This window comes from Rhipicephalus sanguineus, chromosome 1 (genome assembly GCF_013339695.2).
Source record: "Rhipicephalus sanguineus isolate Rsan-2018 chromosome 1, BIME_Rsan_1.4, whole genome shotgun sequence".
Taxonomy (NCBI): Eukaryota; Metazoa; Arthropoda; class Arachnida; order Ixodida; family Ixodidae; genus Rhipicephalus; species Rhipicephalus sanguineus.
The window spans coordinates 262,030,143-262,048,709 of NC_051176.1; the positions used below are offsets into that span (position 1 = coordinate 262,030,143).

The following is an 18,567-nucleotide window of genomic DNA, read 5'->3' on the forward strand; positions in this document are numbered from 1 at the left end:
AACAAGCCGGTTCAGGTAGAAATTTTTTTCAGTCTGCTACTTTAAGTAAGCCAATTTTTAACATTATGATTGGCAGATTTCTCAATAAGAATCAATGAAATGCAGTTAGAATGTGATATCTTGTCTTCCACAACAATCACAGATGTTACTGAGGATTGTTTAGGAAATTTTAGTGTAATTTGTGAATCCCCCTTTTCTTGAGGGCGAAAATGGGGAAAAAGAAGTGCTCGAAAGACGCTAAAAAATATGGTACCATTACAAATTCGTATCACATTGAAATTCGCACCTACCTTGTTCATCAGGGTTTAACGTGCAATTAGCCTGAACATTTTGAATTATTGCCCGTGTCACACAGTGGAAGTACCATGCGCGATAGAATTATGTAATAAGTGTAGCCTTGTTAAAGAACTTGAATGCTGTCTATACCTCACCATAAAGTGAACTTTCTTTTAGTAGTTATGCTGTACTAATGCTGACTGCATTCTCTGAAGAACCAATTTGAAATTCAGTTAGTAGAATTCAAAAGAAGCATTGCAAGGCTCTTTTTAAGATTTATATTCTGATGCAGACACCAAACTTACTGGGAGAAAGGCGTGTTCGATCTGATGTCTCGGTCACCTTGCCCACTGAGGCAGCTGCTGCCCTTTGGCTCCGTGTAACCAACGGGCTTGACTGAGGACTGGCACTTAGCACAGTCTTGCGAGGTGAACTACGAGGAGAGTTGCGAGTTGTCATGCGAGTCACTGGTGCCTCCAAAATGGATTCCTTCGCTTTCTTGGCTGCACCCTACAGACACAAATAAAAAAATGTTCAGTAAGGCAAAACAGCAACACAAACATGCAGTCATAAAAAAAAAAGCATGTACAAATAATGAAAACCACATTCATAGATACTACATCAACACTCTAAATCAGAAAGGAGGTAAGAACGGCAAACTTTACAAAAAGATTGAAAAGTAAAAAAAAAGGAGGAGAAAAAACACCCATGGCATATTTATACATTTAAATACAATTATCAATGGCACATGACTTTCAAGTAATGATGACAAGCAACAGGTCTGGGCTTCAAGAAGGGTGATCTGTTGCTGTCCCATGTCGCATTGGCGTTATTTATAGAGCCAAAAAATTATGCCTGTCCCTAATAAAACGTGTCTGAAGACTTCCCATGTGTTGCAATCAGATATGAAACCAAAATCACATTCAAGGCATTGGTAACAATGAGAGGGGTCAGATGTAGTGTTATCACTATCATAAATGGCAACAGAGCCAAAATTGTTGTGGGTTCACATAGGTTTATTTCATGCTTGACTGCAGCCAGTGTGCATCATATCTGTTCCTAATGAAGCGCTAACGGTGGCACCCCACTTTCATTATAAAACCTCACATAAAAGGAAAGTTATGTCGCACACCAAAAAAAAGCTGCAAGATACCGCAGTTGCGTCAATTTTTTTTCACCTTCCATTTTTTTTTTTCTGTTCCCAAGAACTGCGTCCATGTGTGCTGCAAACAAAGAGATCTTCATGGGTTCAATACGAGAAACTATCCAGACCTTGAAGGCAAGCTCGAAGGCTTTCTTACGCAACTCTGTGAAGACCGAGCTTATTAATGTAACAGCCCTTGAACTGGCATGTGATCGAGGCCTATCCAACAGCGATCTTAAAGCCAGAAAAAACTGGATCACAGAACAAAAGTAACTGCCAGAGAAATACTTTACACACATTATGAAGGCAAATTATGCTCGTCTCTTCTTTTCTTTATGATCGTCAACATAAATATATGCCATAATTCCCTTTCAAAAATTGAATAACATTATATGACCCACCAAACTGCCTATGGCTGCCAAGATAGTGCTGCCAGATCTCAGAAGCTGCAAGAGCGCACACATAGCGTTTCATTTTACTGCCCACTCTAAGCAGCAAGTAGTTCTGCATTCTGAGTGTGTGATGCATTAACACAATATTTGGGGTCGCGTTGTCGCATTACATGCAACAAACGTCGGTAGCATCAAGGCAATAGCACTACTAAACAAAACGTATGCTCGCTTGTCTTGCAAGTGACCTCGATTGGTTGAAAAACAGAACAATAAAATTTTAAAAATAAATAAATAAATAAAAAAGGTGTCATTGATCTTGCAAGCAATCTCAATCGGCAAGAAAAAGGATATTGGTGCTTGCTTTGGAATGCTGCACAGCATCCATTATCCTTTCTGTCATTTTAAAAAGGTCGTAAACAATTTTTCCAAGTGATCAAGAAAAAAAAAAGAAAGGAAAAGTGCTCAAGGTCATGATGCGCATGTGACGTAACTTCCTTCCCCCGTGCCAATCCTCCCTGCTTAGCTTCCAGAGCGCTCCTCGTCGAGATGAGAGAAGAGAGAATGCAATTACAGCGTGCAACAAATCTGTAACTCCACTCGTACTAGACGGATTCTAAAAATTTTTGTGGGCCCGGACCAAGCTCGGGCCCGATCCAACAACCCCTTAGCCGGCCCGGCCCGGGCTTTCGGGCCGGCCTGTGCCCGTGCAGTGCCCTACTCTCCATATGCGACGCGAACTCGAAGCGTAACGCGCAACGGCATTAACGACGCGCAGCAAGAATTTTTCAAGCAAGGAAGTGCAGTTCAAAGACTTCTGCAACAACCGAAGAGTGGCGCTGCCAATGCAAAAGCAGTTTTTCTTTCTTTATTTCTTTTTAAAGAAAGCCGGCGTGGTTAGCATAGAATCACCCGCAAGCGGCTGGATGAGGTTTGAAGGGTGGGGGGCAAGGGCACACCCACTCATGCGCCCGTGGCGGCAAGAACGCCAGATCAAGGGGCGCAGGCCTGCCTGACTGCCTTGTGCACACCCGCACGCACAAGTGAACGCTCGCTCTCGCCTCGCCAGGGCTTCGAGCACGCCATGCGCGATGCCACCGCTTCACACTCAGTCGTCGGTGGGGCAACCGCAGAAGATGCATGCAGCTGCTGCTTGTGCCAAAATGACAAAATTCGGGGCCAAATTCCTAGGTTGTCAGTGGCAAAAATTCCTTATATCTAGGGTGTCTCCCGCTGCCACTTTGTTACATAGAGGTCGCAAATACATGTGCTGCTATGGAGTAATGGCAGGGAATATAAAAACTTCATAATATTGAGAAATTCGTTGCATGGAGGTTCATTATAGGCAGGTTTAACTGTACTATGTCACAAAATGCCACAAGCCGTCACAAAAACTACTACAGTTGAACCCATTTATAACGAACTCGAAAGTGTGGCGAAAAGTGGTTGTTATATCAGTAGTTCGTTGTATATGGACTCGCCCTTAAAGGGGTACTGACACCTTTTTTCGAAGGCGAGTGTACTCCGCCATACTAATATCCTGTATGCAGAGGCGGCTCTGAGCAAGTGTGAAGCTCGGCAAATGCTGATAAGATATTTAATTTTGACATTAAAGTCAATTTTTCCATGGCGCACCTACCGACATCGACACTAGCTTGACGTCAGGCTACAGTACTAATTCTGGTGACTTCACGCAGCAGTCTGGCTAGTTGTGATGACGTCAGGTACCAAAACTTCCAAGATGGCCACTTGTGCGTCACCAAAACATTCAAAATGGCCGCTTCAACGTCACCAACGGAGCCACGTTGCGGAGCGGCCGTGGAAACATCACTGTATATTGTGCGAGCACGTGACGAGAAGCTCATACCGTGTTGTGACGTCAGGGTACAGTAGGAACCGAAACTAGCTTTTAAAAACACACTGTAATTACTTCTTCAGGGTGCACTCGCGCTTAGCACTACCTTTTCTAGGGTCTTGAGGGCTTGGCCTTTCGTTCACCGCAAAATAACGACAAGTGAAAATTTTCGTGTCAGTACCCCTCTAAAAACGTGCGCTTAGAGGCCAAGCCGTTTTTTTTTCTTTGCACTTTTATTAAAGTGCTAACAACCCCTTCGGTGACAAGCTAAGCCTTTTCGCATCGTGAAGCGACGCCCACTGCGTGCTCACGAGTGAATTAACCGCCTTTGCAATGAGCTGACACCATTTCACCGAAGCGCGGTACCGCGACGTGGAGCCGATCATCCCTGGCTAGTTGCGTGCAGCGCGTCGCCTACTCGGCTCGCGGAGTCACTGCCGGGCCGCTTGCTGTATGCCGTATGTGCGCGTTTGTACGTTCTTCGTGCTTGCTTCACTCCGGACCGTGCACGGGTGTGGCAACTAGCCTCTTCATTCAATGCGGCGAAAACAAGCATTTTGCAAGCAACGCGCACTCGACGTCTCCGCGGCGCACTTGAGTTGTCACGTAGTCAAACACGCAGTATATGCTCGCTGTCAGTGCATCGACATTTCTCGGTGCCCGCGCCGCTCAACAACAGTGAGCTACTTTCGTTTCTACAAAGTGACGCGCACTTTAGAGCGGTCTCGCACGACGCGGCGGCGGCGAACTTGCGAACGGCAGCATGGCGTGCTCGTTCCGCCGTAAATCCGCAGTGTACAGCGTACGCCGCACTCGCAGCCAAGCGGATATCTACAGATGACTGTGATAAGGTTGTTGGCTATAAGTCATAATGGCACGTTCATCGACGGCCGCCACCTCGCCTTCACTCTTTTCTGACGCTTATCAGCGAAAGCATCACCGCAATAGCGCGGAAGTGATAATCACCGATCAACCGGTCTCTGCCGTTACCGAAAAGACGGACGACCTTTTGTGGCACATTGTGGTGTCGACGAGTTTAGGGACGCAGTGAACCTTTTTGCGATGGAAAGTTATCGCGGTTATCACTTCTTGCATTTATGCCTTCTTGCGTTCCAAGGCATTGTTTGGTTCATCGCAGGCGTTCATAGCTGCAGAGAACGGCGTCAGGATAGGTTACCGTGCGAAAGCTGACCGCAAGGCTTCATGCTGCCTACTATTTTTTTTTCTTCCTCCATTCTGCCACTGAAGAAACGCCTGGAAAGTGAGTGACCTCGCTCGCAGCGTCCGAAATCTGCGTGCGGTGCTCGCCGATCTGGGATATCTTAGTCGCGAGCACCGTGGTAGCGAGTTAACTGGAGCGGCGCACGCGCGAGCGCGCTCTCCTGTCACGCTTTGGAAGGAATGTTTTAACTTTTTTTCGCTACGTATGCACCATATTTTTACCGCGACCGCGTCTGAAGTATTCGTTGTATAAGTAGGAGGCTTTGAAAAATGTTCGCTATATGTGGACGCAGCTTCAATGGTTAGCATAGGAAAATCGTAAGTGCACCGATATATGGTCGTTATAACCGATAGATCGTTATATGTGGGATCGTTATAAGTGGGTTCGACTGTACGTATCAAACAGAAGCAGCACACAGCATAGCCAACCAATAAAACTTACATTCGGGGCTTTACTGTCGCTGAGCTTTCGTTTGACAGGTGACTGCTGCTGGCGAGATTTGCGACGAGTCATTGGCATAGTATGTGATGGATTGTCATCGTCTGCGGAATCCCGCTCTGAAGAGGCAGCCTCAGCCTGCTCCGACTCAGCTGACACCACTTCCTCGCCTTGGATATCTTCAGTCTCCATAGGAACCGGTTTTTCTGTGTCCTGTTTCGAAGCAGTCGTAACTGCAGAAGAGGCTTCGGCTGAGGCTTCAGCAGGGGCTTCAGCAGGGGCTTCAGCAGGAGCCTCAGTGGAGGCCTCAGCTGGGGTTTCAGCGGGGGCCTTCGCAGTGGCTTCAGCAGGGACTTCAGCGGGGGCCTTAGCAGGAGCTTCAGCAGGGGCCTTAGCAGGGGCCTCAGCCATATCAGAAGCTTTTTCTTGATGGGGAACCTGCAACTAAACAGAGACAGCTGCAAATTACTACACTGTCCCATGACGAATATCATTGCCACAGTTACTGCTTTTCTGACTACGCAGTCAAAGATAATCCCAGCAACATTAAAATGGAAGAGCTTTTGTAACACTCCCTAGGGGCACTTCATGAGGGCCTGTTAATAGTAGTTATGCCAAGACAAAAGACCTGATACCTAAGTGACAAAATCATACCAATTCAGCAAAGTTTATTGATGGGTGACGCTTTGCTATGATGTCACCACTTGACAAAAATAGATCTCTTCTGCTTTCTGGCTTCGAAATTAATTATATACTTTTACATATAGTAAATGGATTCAAAAAACTTTGGAAAAGTTATAACAGAATATACTGAATACATTCGCTTAGAATTATCCACAATAACAAACAGCTTTTTGAACATGGTAAAGTTAAAATGAGAATATAGAGTAGAAACTCGATTTAATGATGCGATGACCACGCTAAAATTACTTCGTTAAGTTGACAACTTCGTAAAATCGAGAAAGGCACTTTTAGGTCCCTCGAAATCTAAAACTGTAACATAGCAACAGCCAGACGCCACTATGGCATTGTAATTACTACTAACCCATGCCTGCACGTTTAAAAGTCCACGCGGGCGGTCCGGACATGGAGCCTCCCATGTCTGAGTGATGCAGACCAGGTAGACAGCCACAACAAGATACGACAGGCTGCCGACATATGAAGACAACAAAAATGATAGAAGTGATTGTGCGAGCAAGCCGACAACCAGAAAGATATGAGGAGATGGTCAAGGCCGTCTTTCGCATAAACTATGAAATAACGAAAGCAACCACTGTAGGGTTTCTGTAGGAGCATTTACAGGAACAATAAAACACCACTGCCTCTAGCACCATCTGATACATAACAGCGCTGCCTACTATCGATTACATTGTTTCATGCATGAGCAAGGCATGTAGCCTTGTCAAAATAAAACCAGGGTTGTGGCTAGGGCGGCTACACGTTTTAACTCGACAGCATTAGAGTGCATGCTCGAAAAACCTGCCTGTGTCAAAATCAGAAAGAAATTACCACATTTTTACTCATTTATTTTCGGAAAGACTTCGTTAAATCAGGTTTAAAGCCTAGTTAGTTTCGTTAATTTGAGTTGATGACCCCACTGAACTCCACGGGCACCTGCCGGGCAATGGAAATTTCTTTGTTAGTTCAGGAACTCCGTAAAATCGGGTTTCGTTAGATTGAGCTTTAACTGTATTACAAAAATTATGCTTACACTGACATATCTGCCAAAATAGGGACCTCGAAAATCTGGATATTTGCAAATCTAAGGGGGGTCGTGACTATATTATATACACTACAACGTTTGTATTTCTTGCTTCTCAGGGCCATAGTAATGGTGTAGAGAGCTCTGAATGATTGCAATGAAACTTTTCGATGCTGGCAATGATATCGGGGCTCATAATTATAGCGCACGTGCGTAACTGATTACACACGTGCGTAGGGTGAAATGTGCAACGACCTGCGAAATCTAGTAGCCCCTTTCCATACCTAGCCCGCTTCACTACATAACATTGTACGACGGCAAAGCTAACTTTGCATGCGATGTCATCATGAGTTCTTCATCGAGATAAAGATAACATGCCAAACCATAAATAACCAAGCTTACACACAAAGCGATGGCCTCCCCTCCCTTACATCAGCGGGTAAAAGGGAGGGTCCCACAGCACGCTGTTGGGGTTCCTCAAGGGCAGAAAATTTTTAGAACCACTGTCCTTTGTTATTTTAATTTTAAGTGGTGTTAGAGCTGTTTATCGAAAGATTTACAGCTGTGCCCATACAATCAGGAGGACTGGCCAGAAATCGGGAGTCTCCCAGGCAAATTGAGAGAGTTGGCAGGATATGCATTGAACAAAGTAGCAGTGACTCCCAACACATGAAACTTCAAGCAACATAAAAGTGCCCCACAAGTTGAATTCCCCTCACGGCAGTTGGGAAAGGTATTCCAGAATGGTTGCTTGCTGGGCTAGTTGGTTCATTGCAACTTGTGTAGCAGTGCAAAAAAGTGGAAAAGATGACATTCTATCTCTGTCGTCATCCTTCCCACTTTTTCTTGCTGTTACATGAGTTGGGATAGGTGCTGACACGTCCCTAGAAAAAGTAGTTTAACCCACTATCATGTACAGCTCAGCATGGGCATCGTGGCTGGATTAGTCGCCCTCCCTCCCTCATGAAACAAAAAACGATCCTGACATGCCAACAAAGCTCTCACACAGCAAATCAGAGTCACCAGAATTAACACCGTAGACTGTTGTCATGCGCAGTAGGTGCGCCACATGAAAATTGACCTTAATGTCTAAATAAAATATCTTAACCGCATTTCCTGAGCATCACAATTGATCAGAGCCATCTCTGTACACAGGAGATTTGTATGGTGGGGTAAAGTCAGCATTGAAAGGTGGTGTCAGTACGCCTTTAAAGGGGCCCTGCAACACTTTTTTAAGAAATAATTGAATGGCTTCATTAAAGGAGTTTATTGCCTCATGAATCGACTGCCATAAAAATTTTTAGAATCCGTGAAGTACGAGCGGAGTTGCAGGAATTAGCCGCACGCTCGCTCGGGGGGCAATATGCTATGTCTGTTCATCAGCGCACGTCATCACCTTAAGCACTTTTTTTTCCCTCTTTTTTTTCTTTGAACGCGTGACTTACTTTAAGCCAGTGATCGCTAGCGAGCGCGCGGGCACATGGTGGCATCGCGCGGTAACTATGCAGCTCGTGATGCTCAAATCAGCCAATGGCCATGGACTTTGGGTTTATGGCGCAATCATTAGGGTTTATGGCATCATTTGTCGAAAGAGGGAGTAATTTTTTAGCTGACTTTGAGAATGAATTGTAAATTCCAGGCAGTGTGCTGCACTATAATGTTTGGCTCACGTGTTCCCAGGAGCCTCGACTGCCGATTGGCAGCATTTTCTGACCATGCTCGAAAAGTGTTGCAGGGTCCCTTTAAGTATTACTGATATGTCAACACTAATACTAGAACTGCCACATTCTAATGCAACTTCGCTCCTGTGCCACTCGATGTGTTTTCACCTGTTTATATCTGTGATATGACTGATTAACTATTTACAGAGAAAACATGGCTGATCCCTTTGTCATAGGAATTGGTATAACACGAAAGTGAAATGCGTCTTCACACAGGTAGTTAAGCGTTTATTGTGCATTGATATATGAGAGCTTGTACAATGTCTATTGGTGTTTGGCAGCTATAGCACCATCATACACAAAGGACACACGAAATGAATGCACAAGTATACTCAGGACGAGCACGAACTAACAACTGTCACAATTGTCACTTCTTATATGTTTGAGCAGCACATTCCTTTCACGAGCGCGGCCGCTGCAGTGAGCGAAGTGACCTTCATGCGCTCTGTAACTTCAACGCAACCTTTGCGGTGAACGCACAAGACGTAGAAACCGCCCCCATCATGAGGTAAGCACGCGCGCATGGGTGACCACGCCCTGTGAGGCAAAGTACTGGTGCTATAGGTAAAAGGCGTGTGTGCATTGCAACAAATGGGGCAATGACCTTTAAAGCGCTCCCTTCGCGCCATCTCGCTAGTGATAATGAGAACACGCTGAAGTACCACCAAGCTCTGAGCACTGCCAGCGGTAAATGGTGTATATAAATAGCTCGCTGTTAGTGTGCTGAAGAACGTACGCTCCGTGGCAGAGTTGTTTAGGGGTCGTGGGTTCGATTCCCAGAGACAGAACTTTTTCTTTGTCATCTGTTAGTGTACATTTTACAACATCATATCCGCGATGAAAATACTTCAGTGAAGTTATGGTGGACCCCAGCATAAAACACTTTCGTGTTAAAAAAAAAAGCACCCAAACAACACAAAAATGACAAAAACACAGTTCATCCACAACAACTTTCAACCTTCCACTATTACTTTCATCAGAGACCAAACTTACGGGTGGTGAACTTTCGTCAACAGGATCCTTGTCTATAAGCAGAACATTGATGGCTCCTTGTTCAGACTTCGCATAAACCCAGTACTGTTTCTCCGTAGCCTGCAAAAAACAGTTTTCTTTAAAGATGCACCGTTAAATGGCAACTACAGCGATTCTTTAAGGTACTATACGAATGAACAAAATTAATTTCATATGTTCTCCCAGGCACTGCAGTCGTGTGTACCAAATGGCATGACTGCAGTTGAGTTTTTTTTTTCCACAAATAAATTCCAGATGCACATACAGCACCATTGTCAAGAGATCCAGATGCACGTAGAGCGTCACAGCACAGTCACTCTACATATATCTGGTGATGCACTGTTCCTTTGTCTCATAGCTATGCCCACTTTTCGGGAGTTTCTCGCAAGTTCCTCAATCGGCCGGATGACTACTTGTGAATGACTATATCTATGGTTCAGCATTTTCAGTTTATACTTCCACTGAAAATTCACTGCTTCCTTCTTTTTTCTTTCTTCTTTAAAATGGTGCAATTTTTGCGTCAAGAATACCATAATCTTGTCTTCAATATACACGTAGACTACTAACTCTGCAGACATTGAAATGTTCCGTATGGCTGCAGACCCAGGTCTTCCAACACTGCAGTAACAGTGAATACTTGGCCTAGTTGATGGAAAGACCCAAGTCGAAGTGCAGTGCAAGCAATACACAAGACCTTGTGTATTGTCTGTGCTACAGCTGAACTATGTATTTTAAGATTGTAGTTGTACCCCTTACAAAAAATAAAGTTTCCGAGAAGCAATTCACCAAAAGCACTGCACCGTATGGCAATGTAACTACGAAGGAACAGTAATGAATGCATGCGATATTTTAATGCAAATAGAATAAGACATTTGTAACAGTGAGAGGATACCAAGTTCCAATAAATAATGCAGAAAATTTAACTAAGCAATCAAATTAGCATCATCGGCTAGACAAACTCTCTGGCAGTCTTGCCACATATTTTGTTTTTATGTTTGACAAAGCCAAGTTGCCAAAAAGTACCGTAAGAAATATGCTCTCAGAAATTGCATAACTTTTGTTCTAATGCAGATAATAAAAATCTACTTGAAGATTCGGAATCTGCAGAAAAAACTGAACAAGTGTATTAAATGTCATTCAGTTAACCCAACTAATAAAAAATTTTTTTTCAAGACCCACATCTCTCCTTAAGTAAATTTCTATTTGTCTTGTACTTGTATCTGTTAGTGTTTAGATAAATTTTCTGCAATCAACATATGTGCGGGGAATACATGAAAACTATGTAACAGTGTTACTTTGCAAAGAGGAATCTCAGTCATGATGTAGCAGATAATATTAAAATCTATGACTCCTGCGAGTGGTGTGGACAAAGCTTTTCGAAATAACGTCTTCTCTAGTGGTGTTTTAAAACTGTATGCTTAGCCACCAGAATGCCACAGAGAAATGTAAATGTCGTTACTCACTAGCTCTTAATCTACACAACTGCCGAGCAACAAACCATTTCTTCCTGTGAGACATCAGGCTTCATGCATATGGGACAACGGTATTAAAACCACACAACCACACACCTGCCTCAGGTCAGGTACACGAATGAATGTGTCACGAGGTCCACGCAGGCTGAGCAAGGTTGAGTCTGGAAAGCAACTTCGCAATGCCCGTGTGGTGATGTGAGCATGAGCCGCATTTGAGGCATCCTCGGTAATATTGAGCAGGCTCTGCTGAGCCCAGACCTTATGCTCATTAAGAGTCGCCTCAACTTGCTCAAGTTCTTCCAGTTCACCCTGCAGCACTGCCAGCCGTTCACTCAATTCTAATGTATTGCAGCCTGGTCCCGCACCCCTGTCAACAGAAAATCACCATGTGAACCTCTGTTCTCCGTGCAACATTAAAAATTTATTGAAATTGCACCATAAAAGAAAAGTCAGGGCACTAGTACAGTGGCTACGCGCACGCACGCACGCACGCACACACACACACACACACACACACACACACAAGATAGAAGTTCCAATCACTCTGACATAATTTAATAATGTTTATAGTTTCAGTCTGAAACTTGCACCGATGACAAGTTGAAATGAATGTGTCAAAGGGGTTTTCCTTCAAATCCCACAGAGAGCTTGCACCATCATTTTCACACCTAGAACTTGCCCACCACTTGACGAATGAATGACAGCTGCAGTCTCCTACTGTAAAATGGTACGTGATGCAGTGACATCCTCATACATGCAATAAGCACTCAACAGCTACCTCACCAGACATTGTACAGCAACACCTAACAGTAGTAACCCAAGTCCCTCAGTCACAAGGAATAACACAAGCTTATATACAAAGTATCTCGGCTATCAAGCACTAAGCTTTTATACACAAAAGTCATCTTAGGCGGATGAAACAAAATGGATATTATTACATTACGAGCAAGCTGATGAAGCGTCATGTTTCTCATATTCTAATTTGCAATAGGAAATTAACAGTGCTTTAATTATGATATTTATGGCAGACATGTCCCCATTAGTTATTAGAACAATTTCCAAAAGATCAGTTTCAGTTGCTGCTCTTTTTTTTCCCACTTGCCAAAAAGAGAATCAAGGAAACATTTTTAACACATGAATAAGTGCCTGCATGTTTGATGGCATGGACACCCTGCAAGTGTGTGTATGTGTGTACGTGCGTGCACATACATAACCACATGGCAGTATGGTTGATCCTTCTTGTAAATAGAGGTTTCTATCTCTTATACCCCTGTCACACGGCCACCACCGAACTTCGTTAAACTCCATCAATGTAAAACTCCATGAGGGAGTTAGACGGTGATGGAGTTGTGCCCATGTCACACGGCAATTTTACGAGCTTCGGACAGAAGCCGCAAGGGGTCCATTAGGCGCTGCTGCACCTACGTCTGCATGCAATATTTCGCGTCTAAATCACGCTGAAAACATTCTCAATGGTATGTGTGATTATAAAAAGTATAATTTAATCACATCGACACAAACTTTTTTTTTTGTCTTTATCACATAAACGTGTACCTGCAAGCATGTTGGCAGTAATTTTGACAGGAGTGCTGGCAACACTGTACGTTTGTTTTGGTACGCGTCTTTTCTACGCGTACCGATTGTCAAACACGATGCAAGTTGTCGGCGAGCTCTTTGAAGTTGCGCTACCACCCAAATCACGTTGTCCTTTCCAATATCAGCTGGGTACAGGTCTCACGTCCAGTCCACGAAGCCTTTGCTGCGGATGGCTCTCACGACAGTCCGCGTGTACTGCCAGTACGAGTGCCGGCGTCGACGGAGAAGGAAGAAAACCCGCGTCACTCGACTGCTATGACTATTGGTAGTGCTGAAGTAGAATGAAGAGCACCGCAATAAGAAGGAAACGAGATGCACAGACGTAAACACAACGGTGCACACGGACTCGGGGACACTTATTCAAAATGGCGGCACGACGACTGTTCGCGAGGCATGGTGCGGAGAGTATGTGCACTTATACGCATTTTTTTTTTTCATTAAACGCAGGTTATGACTGGATTATGCAGTGAAATAACTTTCAATATTAATGAAATTCATTATTGTGTTGACTGCGGCTGTTTTGTGCTTGCGGTTTTTTCAATAACTACAGATTATTGGGAACGAGAGTACTCCATTCCGCCGCTAATGGAGATCGCCAATGTCCCTTTGCGAAACGTTCCGTTTAACTTCCTTGACGTAAGGGAGACCGTGTGACACGGACCACATCTCCGTTGACGTAACGACGAGGGAGTTGCACGGAGTTAACGGGTGCCCGTGTGACAGGGGTATTATTCTCACATTCCTAATGGTTCAAATAAACATGTTTGAAGAGAAGCACTAGAAGTGGTCTTTTCAAGAAAAATTAGCAGTGGGTGTGCTGCTGCCAGAAAAGAGTAGACCACTTGCTGGCACTTTCTGGCAGGGTATTTTGTTAAATTCAACATAGATAAGAATAGGTAAGTTTGGTCTGGGACAGCACGGGGTTCCGAACGAACTGCCATTTCTTGGTGGTGAAAAGTAGGCAAGTAAAACCGAGCGTTGTGTCAACATTAAAGGGTACTGTGTACTCACCTCGAGACCAACTACTATGACTGTGTGTGTTTTTATATTTTAGGACACGGAGATTACAACAAGCCCGAGTACCCAAAAACTCATAAAATGGCAGAGCTTTTTTGATTTTGGAAAAGAGTAACCAATTTCAAGTAAGCCCCACTTCTATTTCTTTGCAACAGGGAAATTCCATTTTTGGACTGAAAGCAGAACATTTAAGGTTAACAGTTTTCCCAGCAGCTGTAAATTTTCCTTGCATCATGTGCTCCAGGTGTTATGAATGCAGGCACACACTGACGAACTGGTGCGGTGCTGCATGTGAGCTGTGTAAAGCTAGATTACCAAGATGGTAGTGCTAAGTTCGCAATCGAAGGATTTTGATAAACGACCCAGTAAACCATTTGGGTAGCACAAGCTCAACAAAGCCTAATCACTACCCTTGTTTTTTTTTCCTAAAAAGAAAGGAGAGAGGTGGGGGGCCATGGCATAAACGTCATGTTGTTTGTGGCCATTGGCTGAGACAACGCGAGTCTCTGATCCTATGAAGGTGCATCGCATTATTGCACCATGGTCTCACATTTAATTTGCTCCTATTTCCCCTAATAATAAATCCACTCTAAAGCTTTTGTAGAGATTTAGGGGCAAATGTGAAAAGGTGTTCATGACCAATAAGATTGCAGTTGGGAACAAAATACAATAAGCATAAAATCACTCATTATGTAATTCTCATCACCTACAAAGTGCAAGCTTTTCTTCATGACTTTTCATGCAAATATGCAATGCCATAGATAAAATGCCAGTGAAGTTCTGGGAGGCCATTGCCACTGTCTCAAGGCATGGACTGAGAGAGGAGGGCTTTAGACCAACAACCGCTTAGCAGACTGTGCTGATATACGGACATTTATACCAATTAAATTTAGGTGTTGTAAGCATGACAATGCCATGCAAAATATAACACTAGTAGCTACATGTGGTACCGAAAATATCACAAGAAATGACAAGCAATTGGAGCCTTTTCAGCGGTAGACATTATGCAAGACATTCACACAGTTTCGTTCAGTAGTATCATAGTCCCTCAATACTTTTTTATGGTCACGAAACTTCGGGCCAAGTTTGGTATAGGGACATAATCTCCCGCCAGGGGCGTTAGTGCAGACAAGGGGGCTTTCATCGCGGCCGCTTAAACGGCTTTTTGGTGCGTCAAGAGGTTTCCGTGGCGGCGACTCGCTCTGGTGGCTTCACGGACATATTTGCGTGGCTTTTTTATATACTGATCACCCATCGCGTATAGGCAGCGTACTCGTATCTGCGCGTAGCGGCCATAAATGTCTCTTCGGTTGCGGCAGTGTTCTATTCCTTTCGATCGCGGCGAAATCGGCGTGCAGCCACGCCTTGCACGCTGATTTAGCAAAGACTGCTCGGTCACGCCTTTTTGACGCTTTTTATTTTCCACGAGGCTGTAGCCGACGCCAGCGGAAGAAGCGCGACCAACACAGCCGTACGTACGACGGGCGTGAATCCCGTCTCTTCACCAAAAAACGTACTGACGCGCGCAACTTACGCGATGATACTTTCTCCCGGCGATTTATCCGTGCTTTGAAAAAATACTTAGCTTAAATTCCTCTGAATATACATGACCGAGTTAAACGTTACTGGTACATTTCCGTGCGCCACCGACGCTCGGCGTAGGAAATACTACGTTAGAGAAAAAAATTGTAGACGGCCCATGCGTCGCTAAGTTCTCTCTCGGGCAGACTGCACGTACGAAACTCTGAAGTGAATATCACAACAATATTGTAATAATACGAGCGAAAACTCTGATAACGCTCTTTTACCAGCCTCGGTGGCTAAGCAGCTAAGGTGTGCTGCTAAACATGCTTGTTGAAGCGCTCGCATTCCAGGGAGATGAGGCGCAAAAACATGTGTACTTAGATTTACAGGCACATTGCAGAGCCACATGGCGTAGTTTTTTTTTTCTTTCTTGCAAAATGGCTAAGGACCCTCGCACTCTGCGAAGTGCCAAGCGATTGTATAATGTATTTTCCCAGCCATGCTCTACAGCAGCTTCTTTCACTTGGACGAAAGTTGAACAAGGGTCTTGTGCAGCTGTTGGATCTAGAGGAAATATTCAATCCTTTTAGCACCTTATTAAAAGGTGAAAGCCAGTGGGCTTCATCTATTCTATATATTCATAACAAACAGTACATTGCTGGCTATAATCATTTTATTTTGAAAGCAGAAACTGAAGGCAAACAGTGAAGAACTTAGCAGCACAAACAACTGTTCCGAAGAGCTGCACACAGCCTCCTCTGTTTTGCAAGCTTTGTCCTCAGCCTTGTTTACCGTCGGCATACTTTCTGCAGAACAAGGAGAAAAACACAAAGGTTTACGAAATCCATCACGTTTGCTCAACCTGCGTTATAATCAGCATGCCGAAGAACACAGAAGAGCAAGCCGCGTAAAACTGCAATATTTACCATGATTTACTGCATCCAATTCGTCGGAGACTTCCACGCGGATCCTCTGCACATCATTTTCCCCACTGGAATCCTCCGAAGACTCCCAACGACGCTTGACCGGCCGCCTGTGAGGCAACTGCCGAGGTGCCGGCTTGTTTTTGGTCAAGTAAGCCGGGAGACATTCAAATAATCGAGGTAAAGCGCCGGCCCTCAGCTTCACTCTTTCGCGCGGCAACCTCTTCTATAACGCATTCGTCTTCGCGAATAATATCCTCGTTATAGAAATGTTTTTCGCATGCTCGAACGTTTGGTGAAATGAACGAGAATGCGCCCGTTTCTTTACGTGGTATCGCCCGCGTCCACTGCTCGGGGCTTTCGGCGTCGCTGGGGAACACAAACAACGATACTTTTTCAGCGGTTCCTATAGCCGGAGCGACAGTGTGGCACACAGCATGTCTTCGTCATCGTTCGTGAAACTGCCACTAACTATTTGTCGCATACGAAAATGGTCACAGGCAAACACAGCACCGCACACACGCGATAAAACGACGCAAACAAAGGGAACACAGCACGCGTCGCCGCGCTGGCCTTGACGAGCGCCTTGTTCGCCGAAGCGACCGTGCGGCACGCAGGACGTCTTCTGCATCGTTTGTCACGTTGCCGCTAAGTATTCGTCACGTTTGAACACGATAAGACGCACAGAAAGCACCGCACACGCGCGATACAGCAGGACACACAAAAGCAAACACATCACACCGTCGCCTCGCCGACTGCTTCGACGAGTGCCGCGGGTGCCCCCCTAACACTGGTGGCGCCGCCCCGCGGTCAAAGTTGGCGGCACACAAAGCTCTCCCATAGTACAGTGTACCCATAGAGTGACGGGGAAGTTTCGTGACCAGTAAAAAGTATTGAGGGACTATGGTAGTATCTAAAAATAGAAGCATGTCCCCACATGTTTTCACCAATAATACTATTCAAACAGGGTATTTTTTGCCCACTCCTACAAACTCAACTACAAAAAGGAAGAGGCCATTCGAATAAAGCAAGAGTTGAATTGAAACTAAGCGAGCACCTTTTGACACCATTAGGTTTCTTCATATTGCTTATTGCTACCATAAAATGCCAAATCTTGCTTTTGCTTCCAGCAGCATGAGCAAGGCTAGTCACCGGCATGAACTGTGCAGCCAATGATTATGTTGCTGCCCTAGCACTAGCTCAATTAGTTCATTTACAGCGTATTTCAGAGCACTGCAATTGTGGTATGCAAGCATCAGGGAATTTAAAAGTGATGAATGTTTCTTAAAAGTTTTTTATCTTCAGACATAAGGGTTGTGAAGATTTTGAATGAACACTGAGTTGCATTTAGTCATGAGTAATCATGCTAAGACACTATATTAAAAACATTGTGAATTGTTCCACAAGTGGTCAACAACATGCCTTCAGCTGATGGAATCATCTTACAGAGTGCCAGCATATTTCTAAAGTTAACTGGAATACCCTGTATAAAGAAGCCCCAAACAAGAGCACATGCTGCTGACCTATACACCAGTGCATGCCTGTCTCGCACCCAGGCTGCTGACCTATACACCAGTGCATGCCTGTCTCGCACCCAGGCTGCTGGCGAGCCGAGCGGATACTCTCGCACCCAGACGCCAGGCTGACCGGACTGGCAAGACGCGCGCGGGTTGCATCAAGTAAACAGGGCAAGCTGCAGTTCTGAGGCTTTAAAGTGCGAAAAAGTACCCGTTAACGCCGCTTCAGCGTATAAGAGCTCATCTAGGCACTATTGCGTCATCTTTGGATGCCAAAACAAGCAGCGCAACAGGCGGATATTACTTAGCGTTGTCTGCGGCGATCATGACGCGCCACGGGAATAGCGCCGGCGTGGTGTTTGAGCTTTGCCGCGAATGAATAACTGTGATTCAAGCAGAAAAACTAGGAGCAGAGTGAAAATGCGCGAGTAAGTACACTAACTGCGTGTATTCTGCAGTGTGATGCCCACCTATTTTATTTTACGAACCTAATTTGCCTGACACGCAGCTGGGTTGAAAGCAGGTGCGAGCTTTTGTGTGGGGGTGCACTTCATACCCTTAAGCGTTTCCTTGGACGAAAATGTAGTGCAAGGTAGTGCTTTCAAGCACAAGCAATCGGCATGTTTTGCCACTTTCAACGTAGTATCAAGCTTTAGTGCTTTTGATGGCATCCATGCCTTCAAGGTTACAAGCTTTCGCCTTAAAAGGTGTTCCTCAACAGCTGTTCCTGAACGGTGTTCCTCAACAGCTGGCCTGAATT

General features: G+C 44.8%; 1 protein-coding gene across 2 annotated transcripts in view; it reads right to left on the bottom strand.

The window, feature by feature from the left end:
- Positions 1-18,567, bottom strand: part of LOC119378851 (transcription factor E2F4) — a 44,409-nt gene that overhangs the window by 16,036 nt on the left and 9,806 nt on the right. For both annotated transcript variants that reach the window (XM_037647891.2, XM_037647894.2), the window contains exons 3-6: positions 11,327-11,597; positions 9,741-9,839; positions 5,328-5,768; positions 582-786 (exon numbers count right to left, since the gene is read on the bottom strand). In XM_037647891.2, the coding sequence (XP_037503819.1) occupies positions 582-786; positions 5,328-5,768; positions 9,741-9,839; positions 11,327-11,597 (1,016 nt within the window). The remainder of the gene's footprint in view (positions 1-581; positions 787-5,327; positions 5,769-9,740; positions 9,840-11,326; positions 11,598-18,567) is intronic.